Source organism: Trichosurus vulpecula, chromosome 4 (genome assembly GCF_011100635.1).
Source record: "Trichosurus vulpecula isolate mTriVul1 chromosome 4, mTriVul1.pri, whole genome shotgun sequence".
Classification (NCBI taxonomy): Eukaryota; Metazoa; Chordata; class Mammalia; order Diprotodontia; family Phalangeridae; genus Trichosurus; species Trichosurus vulpecula.
Window position 1 is genome coordinate 386,613,485 of NC_050576.1, and position 13,149 is coordinate 386,626,633.

Sequence of the window (13,149 nt, forward strand, 5' to 3'; positions counted from 1 at the left end):
CTTTGTAACTTCAGCATGTTCAATTCCTTGCATAAAGGGGGCCTCCATAAATGTTGTTTGCCTTTCATTTAAGTTTTAATATGCCCTATTTTCTCATGTAGAATGTACCTTATATATATGAAGATTATATGTAATTCAAAATTACATATACATATATATGCTATGTGTGTATGTGTATACACACATAAATGATATTTTCCTAGCTAGTAAAATTTATTAAATTAGTTTTAAAAAACAGAAGCATAACCTCTAACCAATAACTGACACCATTCCAGTCCATGAATTAAACAACACTTGCCTTGCAGGACCCCGCACACCAAGAAGCTACTTATCACTCATGTCCAAGATGCTGCCATCTTAATAGAACTGACTAGTAGAATCTTGCAGATTTCTAACCTCCAACTCTGTTGATATATTGTGCAGTGGTAATTAGTGTAAAAAGAAGAACATGTTCTAAAGGGGTCCACATTTAGCAATTATTACCTTTGTCTCCTTTGGAACCTGGAAATCCTGGAAGTCCTCTTCCTGGAAGACCTGCAAGGTAAATATTGAAGGAGTGAGAATCAAAGTTGTATTTTACTTTTTAAAAAATCAATCTGTCCTTCCAATAAAGACCAGCAATAATATGCAAGTTGCATTCACTCTGTAGGACATTCTTCAATTAATTAATTCCATCTAATGGGTAAAATTCCTTATTCTACAACTTGTTATTATAAATCCTTCGACTATGTATTTGAAATTCAAAAATATGAAATTATTTTGTGCTACTTGAAGATACAATAAAAGACAATATGAAGGGCATGTATGACTGGAAAAGGAATTGGGCCAATCATGTAGCGAGAATGAGAAACAGTAGAGGGAAAGCCTGGGTGCCATACTGATATCTCAGAGGTATTCAGAAGACCAGAAGGTCTTCAGTACATTGGATGGAATTTCTATGGAGAAATTATGGGAATATGTGGCCAAGAATAACACAAGACCAGAAAGGACAGAGAATGTGGGATCTATAATTGCAAAAGGATTATCTACCCCAATGGCTGATCAAAATATCTAAGGAATTTGGAATTCTATGTCCTTTCATAGGTTAATCATCTAACACCTTTCAGGTAAGAGATATAAAGACCTTTACCATGATTAACTTATAGTGCTTATTATTGCATCACATCCAACTAAGCTCCCCTAATCAGAATCAGGACGTAACTAAATTTGCATGAAAATTGGTAGAGGAGGAAGAGGGAAAACCATTGGTATAAACACAGGGCATAAAGGAAGAAGATAAATAGAAGAAATCTAGCTATCTAAACCACTATACCATTTCTTCTGCTTTTGAATTTGCTCTTGAGACCCTGTAAATGTGTTTTAAGATCTTAATTTGTGATCTGGAAACACATCTACCTTGATGTCTGCTAGACTGAGAGCAACAGGTTGAAGGTCCCCCACAAGTAATTCTGGTACTTGAGAGGAAACTGGGTAGACATATGAGTCAGAATATATGTTTCAAATGAACAGAAAAGGAAAAAAAATCAGTGAGCTAGGGCACATACCTGGTTCACCCTTCTCACCAGCTGATCCTGGAATGCCATCACCTCCTGGTTCACCTTTTTGGCCACCTGGACCTGCTGGACCTGGAAGGCCAGGCTGACCTAAAAAGGGAAGAGAAATATTCAGTAACTCACTCTGGAGTTGTTCTTGGGTCACTGACTTTAGTCTCAAAACAAACTAAGCAGTTGCTCCAAATCTTATAAAAAGTACAACTCTTATTTCCTTTTTGTCCATTTCTGTTATGCCTGCATGTCTTCTTCCCTCCCTGCTCCTTCTCCCATCCCCTCTTTACATCACTATTTCAGAGCAGTGTGGAAGGAAGTCTGGCATAATGGATAGAGGCTTGGACTTGGAGTCTCAAAGATCTGCCTCTGGAATGTATTAGTTGTGTGATCCTGGGCAAATCACTCAACCTTCTGGTGCCCCCATAGAACTTCTCTAATAGTTGTATAAATACTAGAAATCTACAAATTATAGACAAATTACTGATCTCCACCAGTGACAAAATTTTCCACATCTGGGAGTCCCTCACACCAATGAGGGCAAATAAGGCAAGACTTAGTGCATTTGTAAATGCATATGGAAACCTTCAAAAAGTTATGAGGGTTCAGACACATAATACTAAAAGCATAAATCTAGAGCTGAATGAACCAAGCTGATGGGTAGTATGAGAAAAAGAGAGGAATGGGATCTAGGTGTGAGTCCTGTTTCTGGCCACTAACAAGCTGTGGCACTTATCACTTTCCCACTCTTTGCCTCAGTTTCCTATCTATAAAATGAGGTAGTTGGATTAGGTAACTGCTAAAGTCTTTTCAGGTTTTGATACCTGATGTTCTTGGTGACTCTATGGAGAAAGTGCCATGCATCATATCAAGAAAACCTGAGTTCGAAACCAGCTTGCTAGCTCTGTGACCCTGGATCACTGGACCATTTAAACACTGTCTGTTTCATTTTCCTCAATTATAGAATGGAGATGGATAGCACCTTCCTCTCAGGGTTTTTGTGAGGAACAAATATTTGTAAAGCACTTTGAACGGTACTTGGCACACAGTAGGCACTTAATAAATGCTTGTTTCTTTTCTTCCTTCTTTGACTATAAGTTATCCTTCTGGGAATTTGATGGTTACTAATGCAAACCACTGGAAAGCTTTATGACCAAATAGTAATTACAAGGACATCTTGTATTGTCAATACTAAGTATACCCCCATTTTTAGAGGACATCACACAGCATCTCTTCAAAGTTTGTCTTTTCAGAGTCATTCTCTACCTGCGTCTCCTTTAACTCCAGGAACACCATCCAAACCAGGAAGTCCTTTGTCACCCTTCTCTCCAGGTATTCCAGGGCTCCCTAAAGAAAATAAGAGTCCCCCTTAGCTTTGTGGATTTCTTGTTCATTTTAATCCTCAGATTCAGAAAGAATCCCCTCTTCCACTTGCCTGGATAGCCTACATTCCCAGGTAATCCTCCAGGACCCGGAGGACCAGGCATCCCTGGCATCCCTGGACTTCCTTTTTCTCCCTTCTCTCCAGGCCTTCCTGGAAAACCTGAAGGTCCAGGGTCTCCCTATAAGTAAAAAAAAATGCACATATTTAAATTCACATTGGAGACTAGGAGTTCTCATGTTAGCCATTTTCTGACCTTTTTCTAAACAGGCAGCTGCAGTAGAATTGAAAAACACTGAATCTGGCCTCAGAAGATGTTTTCTTATAGCTTTGGTCTGCCACTTCTTAAGTGTGAGCCCTATGACAAGTCTTATGGTCCATGCTAGTAGACCACAAGCTCAATGAAAACAAATATTGTCATAACTAGACTTTTATGAGGTAGTAAGCTAGCCTAGTAGGTAGAGTGATAGACTTTGGAAAACCTGAATTCAACTCTTGCCTCAGAAATATATTAGCTGTATGAGGCCAGGCAAAGGTCATCCAGTTTCATTTTCCTTATTTGTAAAAACTGGGATGAAAAGACACCTATTTCATGGGGTTTTGAGAATCAGATTAGATAATATATATAAGGCACTCTGCAAACACGAAAGTAATATAACTATTATATATTGTTATTCACTATTTTTATCTCCCACATCACTCTGCACATTCTAGGTTTTTAATAAATATTTCTTAACTGTCATCGACCTCTTGAAACTCTTGTTTCCTGACACTGATGCTACCTACACTACCTAGTTCTAGGATCAAATGAGAATAAAATATTTAGTCAAGTGTTACATAAATGGCAATTATTACTGCTCTTATTCTATAATGGAAAAAGCACTGGATTTGGGGTCCAGAGATCTGGGTTCAAATCTTGACTCTGACACTTAACAGCTGTGTGACCACAGCCTCATCTGTCAAACGAGAAATGGCATGACACTGCCTACCTCAAAGTGGATGTTTGTGAGCAAAGTGTTTTGTAAATCTTAAAACAATACATAATTATGGACTATTATTATCATTATTAACATCATCTTCAGATAATTTTATTTTCAAATGAAGAATCCATATCTTATGAATACGCAAGAGATGCATATAGCACCTTAGAAAAAAAGTGACCAGACTCTTCCTTCTTTACCTTTCACCCCTTATCTACACCTCCATTTTACACGATACGTAATTATTTTTTCTGTCTTCAATCAACTATTCTCTACCTGGTCATTAATCTATCATCAAAATTTCTAAAACTTTGTGTATGTGTGTGAGGGACAGTACTATACGCTAAAATCTATTTAATATAAAATAAACAAAGACTAGATATGATATGAAAATTGTTTATATCCCAGATTACTCTCTGCTGCAGGGGAAAAAACACCAGTTGAAAAAAAATCTTTTTAGTATCAGTTCTCTCAGTGATGCTATATGACCATGCCATCATAGATAGCACTATGGTCATGCATTAGGGATAAAAACTAGACTTGTAATTTTATTGATATAGATAATGATAAGGAATATAGATATAGGATATAGATAAGGATATAGATCTCAGATAAAGAAGCTCCCTCTACTAACACATACTGGCACTTTCTTTGCATCTTAAACTCTTAGAGAGTTTAGGTAACTCTCTAAGACTATACTATGATAGAAAGATCAAAATGAAAAGTGACTATAGAAAACCACTGAAAAACCAATGGTTTCCACATTATTCGTTATGACTTACACATACATGATCAGCATATTAAATACCACCAAGAAAATGTATGAACCAAAAAAGAGGGAGGGAGGTTAGTCATGCAGTAAGATTAAGCCATAATGGAGAGATAGCTTGAGTGCTACACCAGTATCCATAAAGACCAAGAGGATGACCTTCAATACATCCAGTTAGATGGACGTGGACAAGTAGTGCAAGCATGGAAGGTTATAAGCTACATCAGTAAAGGGAACATCGATAGTAATAAAAAACAGGGATCTGTCCAAATATCAAAGCTAGTATATTAGAATGAGGGATATGGTAGAAGAGAGTGATAAAAATAAAAGGGTGATTAAATAAAAGATTTGATAAAATGAAAGAGTGATTAAATAAATGATAATAAATACCTTTTCACCAGGAAGTCCAGGAGTCCCAATGCCTGGGCGACCCGCTTCTCCTTTCACTCCCTTTTCTCCTTTTAATCCAGGGAAGCCTGGGATACCCTGAGAGCCTGGGATTCCTTGGGCTCCTTTTTCTCCAGGTGACCCTAAAAATACAAGCCACAGGATCTTCAGTCTCTAGTGAACCAGCCTTCAAGTTTATTTTTTTAATTAAAAAAAAACAACTTTGCTGCCAAAAATGAAGTAGCAAGATGGTCATATTAACTTCTACTTAGGCCCACTGATAAAAACTAGAAGGAAATTTAAAGAGATCATGTAGTCCAACTCCTCCATTTTATGGATGAGAAAACTATCTCAGAGAAGTCAAAGGACTTCTGCAAAATCACACAGGTAGTAATAAGAGAGTCAAATTAAAACCCAAGCCCTCTGAACCCAAATCCAGGAGCTCCATCATTTTGAGGGTTAAATGTTTTGTTAACAGTTCCTGTATTTTATTATCCATAAATCTTCATGCAAATGTCCATTGCCTAAATCTCAATACACCCAATTTTGTAAATTACAGTCTCATATTTCATGTTTTAAGTAAAATAATGAAGCCACCACAATCATGACTAAGGCAGAGATGGCCAGATTCCCCAGTTAACTAATTACAATGTGGGACTCAGGCTACTCATTAGTAATAATAGCTAGCATTTATATGGTGCTTTACAATTATCTCATTTTATCCCACAACAACACTGGCAATAGACACTAGGTCAATTCAAGGATCATTTAGCAACAAACCAGTAAATGTAAAGGGAGATTCAAGGTCTATATGTCCAAACAGAGATCTGCAGAGGCTTATCTGTCAACAAGGTAAGACTAAGAAATTCTATAACAAGAAATATGGAGAATCAAGAGCCTATATAAAGCAAGTGTGAAAAACCAGGAGGCAGTAAAACACCTGAGAATTTTTTTTTCCTTGGGGTTCAGCCTTCCTGTGGTTTTTAACTCCAGATGCCCTTGCCTAAATATGCCTAAGTTAGAAGTTTGGACAGACATAGAAAACTTAACAGACCATTTCCCCAATACTATTCCATAGATAAAAGACCTCACTATCCCAGACTAGTTAGTGTCCTATGGCTTAAACAACTGCATCTCTCACAAGCATCTTTTCAGAGTTCACATCACTGAAGCAACTGACCAATAAGGACCAATGATTGAGTCTGGGTTAGTTCTGGAGTCTCCATCTGAGTCAAAGAGCTAATAGGCCTCAAATGAGAAAATCGGAGGACAACACATTTTTAATGGAAGATATTAGCAAATAATCTAATTTACCAAGGGGTAATCAATAATTGCCAGCTATAAAACAAACAACCAATTTAATCCTGTTTTCCCAGAAAAAGTTTTATATGATGCTTTATGTTTTATGTCTGTTTCATATCAATTTTTCATTGTTGAGTTTTTAGAAATTTTAGTCACAAATCTGAAAAATAGTTCATCACTGGTCATCAATATATTGTATGTGAAAAACAAATTTATACTTCTCTTATGCAAGGCAATCTCTATTAAAGTTGCCCTATCTCCATGGCCTATCTTGATATGGAAGTGATCCTGACTTCACAAAAATCTGGGTCATTAGAAGACAAACTGCAACAGGTTCCATCAAGACAAAAGACTTTGATCATGGTCCTAGCAATAGACGGACTGCTTATCTCTTTGCTAGATGAGGATTATTCTCACTGAGTACAAAGTGACTCATTCCCAGAGTTTCTGGTATGCATGCCTTATAATAATTTCTTTTTATTTTATTTTTGCCATGGCAACTCAGTAAACAGATTTGAGCATAAAATGGTCCTCAGTCTTGTGTGACCCTCTCCTGGTACCACAGTGCTGGTACTGGAAAAAAGGACAAAGCATGCAAAGAAAGATACAGCTTTCTGGGTACAAACTAATAGGAACTAAGAAATGAATAATTCTTTCAATATTCTGTCTCTGTCCAAGGACCAATAATTAGCCAACAATACCATTGGATTTACTGAAGCTTATCCATACTGGTAAATCTCTTTAATATGACAAATATGGAATGGATTTGCCATATTGCTATAAAAGGTAATTATATATTCTGTTGATGATACTGGGACAATAATATCTGGGCTCTAATACCCAATTAGAGGTTCCATATAAGAAAGCAGAAATAGAACCCAAAAAGGTGAGGTCAAGAAGATTAATTGGACCAAACCAAAATGGATAAAAGCACAAGCACTGATGCTAATTATTACGACTTCATCAAGACATTTTACCAAGACAAAAGAGCAGGCACAATGAGGAGGCTGAAAGAGCACAGAAATAGCCTTTGCCAGCAAATATTTCATTTCCCTACGAAGCAGAAGCAGCCAAGGGCTGATTTAGAGCAGATACTAGTTTATAAGATACACAGGGAAAGGTGACTGGCAATTGTCAGTAGTACTCTCACAAAAACAGTAAAAAATATTTTTTAAAGAAAATATAAGCTAAAAGAAGACTTGATGCGATACCCAATCATAATTCAATTCAATGCCTGGCACACAGTAGGCACTTAATTAATGTTTGTAGATTATTAAGCATTTATGTAAGAAAAGGTATGGGTATAGTGGACAAAGAATCAGTCTTGGAATCAGGAGAAGCTGAATTTTCAGTCTTGCCCCCATCACAAAATAGGAGTGGGACCATCAGAAAGTTATATCCCCTCCCAGTATTCCAGTTTTCTAAACTTTTAAGTTACATGGCATAGTGATTTAAAAAAATGAGATTTGAGTCAGAAAGACCTGTACTACTTTTAGAAACATGCTAGCTATATGATCCTAGGCAACAATGTCCCAATCAATTCTCTGAATTCTGTAAATAAATATATATACATATAGAGAGAGACAGACAGACAGAAAAGTAAACATGCCATAGTGCATAGAGCATTGGATTTGTCTCTATGAAAATCATGAAAATATTGTGTGTACATGTCAAAGAGAGAAAAATACTAGAGGGAAATCAGGGTGTATTGAGAACTGCGTAGGATAGTGGCTACCGTGATGTAAATCAAATAAAAATATTAAAAGGCACTCAAGTTCAAATTAATTGCAAACTTTTCAGTGGAAAGATAATCATTTCTTTGGAAATTTCATTATCCTATTTAGTTTTGTGTCTTTAAGAAACACGTCCCAACGTATTAGGCTGCACTTTAACATGAGTGATGCTGACTTTGAAAACAAATTAAAATAAAGTAATAACTGAAAATGCTATTTATTTGTGAATTTAAGCATGATCTCTTCTTCCCCAGACTATGCTATGTGATTTCATTTGGCTAACTGGTCCTGTTACCATTAACTGTGGTTTGTCATGCACCACAAAGAAGATTCTTTCACGAAGTCCCAACTCACCTGGCAAGCCCATTCCACCCACAGAACCCTTTGGTCCTGGTAGTCCTGGAGCACCTGGTGATCCCCCAAGACCTGGATCACCTTTAGGACCTTTAAGAAAAAAAGAGGAAGAAAAAAAATATCAACTATTTTGTCCAAAAGGTTTTTTTAAGCAATATTCAAATACTACTTTGACATCAAACTCTAAATATACATTGAAACACCAAAATGATGTCCCATACCTGGCTGGCCGGGAGTTCCTGCTTGTCCATCTTTCCCAGGTACTCCTGGAGTGCCAGGATCTCCTCTGGCCCCTTTATCTCCAACAGGTCCCGTTTGTCCTGAGTATCACAAGTAGTGAAAGAGACAGAAAGGGAAAGAATGACACAGAGACAGAAAAAGCCCCAAACAGAATTTAATAAATATTTGTTGCCTACTATTTATAAAGCTTTGTACCAGAAACAAAAACAAAACACTAATAATTTGATGCCTCTGCCCTAGGCAACTCTTAAAGACTAAGGTACTGACCTGCACTGATGGAGGGAGGTTCCTTATCTTAGAGATCCTAATATCAATGAAATCACAGGTCCAGTCCTTCCCCCATCCTTTATGATAATTAATTATCAAATATTTCCCTATGTCTTTTAATTCTTCTATTACAAAATAAAGGTAAGGGAGCAAAAAAGAGCAAAAACTATATCTTATCCATTGTTTTTTAAATTCAGTTGAAGCATAGTAGATTCTGCTCCAGCTCCTTACCTTTATTTTGTGTGTGTCACTCTGCTTCAGATGTATTTCTGGTAAACAATACATTGTAGGATTCTGTTTTTTAATCTATTCTGCTTTCTGCTTCTGTTTTATGGGTGAGTTCATCCCATTAACATTCACAGTTCTGATTACTGTATATTTTTTTCCATCCTATTTCCTCCCTGTTTATTCTCCTCTCACCCTGCCCATCCTCACAAATGTTTTGCTTCTGACCACTACCTTCCCTAATCCACCCTTCCTTCTATTACTCCCCATCTATTTCCCTATAGAGTAAGACAGATTTCTACACCCAACTGAGTGTATATGTTATTCCCTCTTTGAGCCAATTCCTATTGAAAGGTTCAAGCATTGCCACTGCTACCACTCTCCCATCTTTCCCTCCACTGTAATAGCTCTTTTCTGCCTCTTCATATGAGATAATTTACACCATTCTAACTCTCCTTTCCCTCTTCTCCCAGTGCAATCTTCTTTCTCACCCCTTAATTTTGTTTTTTTTAAATATTATCCCATCATTGTTAACTTATACCCATGCCCTCTGTCTATGTATACTCCTTCTACTGCCCTAATGGTGATAAAGTTTGTAAGTTACTAGTGTAGTTTTCCCATTGAGGAACGTAAATAATTTAACCTTATGAATCCTTGATGTTTTCTCTTTCCTGTTTATCCCTTTATGCTTCTCTTGAGTCTTGTATTTTAAAATCAAACTTTCCATTCAGCTCTGATCCTTTAATCAAGAATGCTTGAAAGTCTTCTATTTCATTTAATATCTATTTTTCCCCAAAGGATTATTCTCAGTTTTGCTGGGTAGGTGATTCTTGGTTGGAATCCTAGCTCCTTTGCCCTCTGGAATATCATATTCTAAGCCCTCTAATGCTTTAATATAGAAGCTGCTAAATTTTGTATTATCCTGTTGTTCCATGATATTTGAATTATTTCTCCTGAGCTCTTTGCAATATTTTCTCCTTGACCTGGGAGCTCTGGAATTTGGTGATAATATTCCTGGGCATTTTCATTTTGGGATCTCTTTTTTTTGGGGGGGTGATGAATGAATTCTTTCAATTTCTATTTTATCCTCTGGTTATAGGATATCAAGGCAGTTGTTGAAAGATGATGTTCAAGCTTTTCTTTTGATCATGGCTTACAGGTAGTCCAATAATTCTTAAATTATCTCTCCTGGATTTATTTTCCATGTCAGTTATTTTTCCAATGAGACATTTCACATTTTTTCCTATTTTTTCATCCTTTTGATTTTGTTTTATTGTTTCTTGATGTATTATAAAGTCATTAACTTCCACTTTCCCAATTCTAATTTTTAAGAAATTATTTTCTTCATTGTACCTATTTTTCCATTTGGCCAATTCTAATTTTTAAGCAGTTGTTTTCTGAAGAGAATATTTTTATATCTTTTTCCATTTTTTGTGCTTCCTTTACCAAATGGTTGACTCTTTTGTCATAATTCTCTTGCATCACTTTTATTTCTTTTTTCAATTTTTCTTCTATCTCTTTTATCTGATCTTTAAAATTCTTTTTGCTCTATTCCAGGGGTTCTTTTTTGGGCCTGAAACCAACTCATATTTTACTTTGAGTTTTTCACATAGCCATTTTGACACTGTTATCCATCCTCTTCTGAGTTTGTGTTTTAATCTTCTGTGTGAACACAGTAATTTTCTATAGTCAGGATCTTTTTCTACTGTTTCCTCATTTCGACAGCCTATTTCTTGACTTTTAACTTTATTTTAAAGTTGGTCTCTGCTCCTAGGGTGGAGGGGGTATTGTCTCAAGCTTCATGCACCACGGACTCAGGGCCTCACTGCTGACCTGTGTGAGTTGCTACTGGCCTACACTGGGGACACAAGGCCTCGCTACTGGCCTGAGCCAGTTGCTGTTGCCTGCCTTAAGGGCTTGGAGTCTTGCCGCTGACCTGCCTGGACCACCATGGAATCTCACTGCTGGCTTCCCCAGGCACTACCTGTGCTGGACTGTACTCCCCTTTTGCCCCAGTGAGAAAGACCTTTCTGGCCAACCTTCTAAGTTGTCTTAGGTGACAAAATTGTTTCACCTAATCCTTTTGTTGGTTCTGTCCTTATAGAATTTGTTTTGAGCTCTTATTTTATAGTTCTTTAGATGTGAATTTGAGAGAATTCAGGTGAATTCTTGCCTTATTCTGCTATGTTGGCTCTGATCTCCCCAAAGCTATATCTTGATAAGTTATTTAATGTAACATTTAAAGGAAGAGTTTTCTAAGGGATGAGAAAACTAAAAATAGCAAAATAATTATAGCATCACTTTTTAATTTTAGGAAAATAATGTTATTCTAAGTAGTACTAATTTTCTCAGGTTAAAATTTGAAGTATTGAATTTTGTGAAATAATAATAGAATTTAAAGACAATTATGCATTTGAAAAAATATATTTTGTAGTTTTGTCAGATAAGAGAAATTACATTTATGTATTTTGAAGACAAATAAAATGAAAGTTGATGACAATATTAGATAATTAGGGGAGGGAAGAACACTAGTTTCTTTTGCTTGCAAAGACTTCAGAGAATGCAAAACAATCCTAAAAAATCCAGAATAGTTTTGTGCTATCTTGGGTTAAAAGTTCCTCCCTAAATGTACATTTTTCCAACTCAAAATGAAAGAAATACCTTTTTCTCCTTGATCTCCTTTCTGGCCCTTCATACTATCCATGTCCACTTTATCCATTGATCCTGGCTGTCCAGGGAGACCAGCATCACCTTTATCACCTTTGAAACCTGGATCACCCCTGGGTCCTGTTGTACCTGGGAAACCTTGGTCCCCTACAGAGAAAAAAAGACAACACCGGAATTAGCCTAAGGATGCTTCCTAGTGTTGGAAGACACATATTTGTAGGCTAATATATTCATCTGCAAATGTGTGATATAATAAGTTTTTATATATATATATATATATGTATATATAAATATAATAATATTTAATTATCAGTTACTATGTCTGTTTCCAACCCATTGTCTCTTATTGCATTCTTTGCATGCTTCTTTAGGGCATAGTGATTATCTCAGATTCTCAAAGTCTCTTTCAGTGGAGTACAAGGCTTGGCAAATCTTAATATAAATGCGGTCTAAAGACTAGCTATGTTCAGAGGGGCTCCTGCTCAGAAGATTGGCCATGAATGTTCTGGCCATAGTAATTCATAAAGACTGCCCACTAAAGATATGAGGAAGACTGCAACATATTTCAGTGGATAGAGTGCATATACTGATGAAACTTTGGATTGAATATGATAATTACATAATAACCATTAGGTTCTATAGAAGAAGAAATTGACCCAATAGAAATGCTTGTTAAAGTTACTACTTGCATTCATTTACTTAACATTACTGAAGTATAAGGCATTCATAGAAATGAATTGGCTAATTAGTTTCATGCTCTTCTCTCCTTTCCTAAAATATCCATAGCATTCATTTCTATATCTAACTTCTTAAAAGTTTACTAAGTAAAATTTAGGGAACTAGTGAAAGAATATTTAATACTGTTTTCTACTGTAAAAAACAGCTTTTTTTGGTAATCCTGAAAAATATTTTTCTACTTAAAAACTGAGTTTCCATTAAGAAAATGAGGAAAATCAAAAAAACATCATTTGAAAAAAATTGCTTCCAAAGGGAAAAAACCTCATCCCTAAACTTCATAGTAAGCCATAGGATTCCAAGAATTCCTTTTATCACAATGCATTTGAATTATCAGAGAACAGAACAGCACGTAAATGCTTCCAACAAACCTATCTTCTCTTAGAACTGCATGACAAGAGTTCAGTTGATTCTGTGTGCACAGTTTTCATACAAAACTCATAATTGGATTATAAATTACCCCAGGCAATTGTTGTACTTCTTAAATTGTTCCCCTAAGACACCACCACCATGTCTGCTTCTTAAAATGAAATATTTCTCCCCCTCTAATATATTGTAGATGGGA

The 13,149-nt window shown here is 36.2% G+C and overlaps 1 protein-coding gene across 1 annotated transcript in view; it reads right to left on the reverse strand.

The window, feature by feature from the left end:
- Positions 1-13,149, reverse strand: part of COL4A1 (collagen type IV alpha 1 chain) — a 247,878-nt gene that overhangs the window by 35,162 nt on the left and 199,567 nt on the right. The window contains exons 35-42 of the mRNA XM_036755107.1: positions 11,844-11,996; positions 8,672-8,770; positions 8,451-8,540; positions 5,065-5,204; positions 2,980-3,106; positions 2,811-2,891; positions 1,545-1,643; positions 484-534 (exon numbers count right to left, since the gene is read on the reverse strand). Coding sequence (XP_036611002.1) covers positions 484-534; positions 1,545-1,643; positions 2,811-2,891; positions 2,980-3,106; positions 5,065-5,204; positions 8,451-8,540; positions 8,672-8,770; positions 11,844-11,996 — 840 coding nt within the window. The remainder of the gene's footprint in view (positions 1-483; positions 535-1,544; positions 1,644-2,810; positions 2,892-2,979; positions 3,107-5,064; positions 5,205-8,450; positions 8,541-8,671; positions 8,771-11,843; positions 11,997-13,149) is intronic.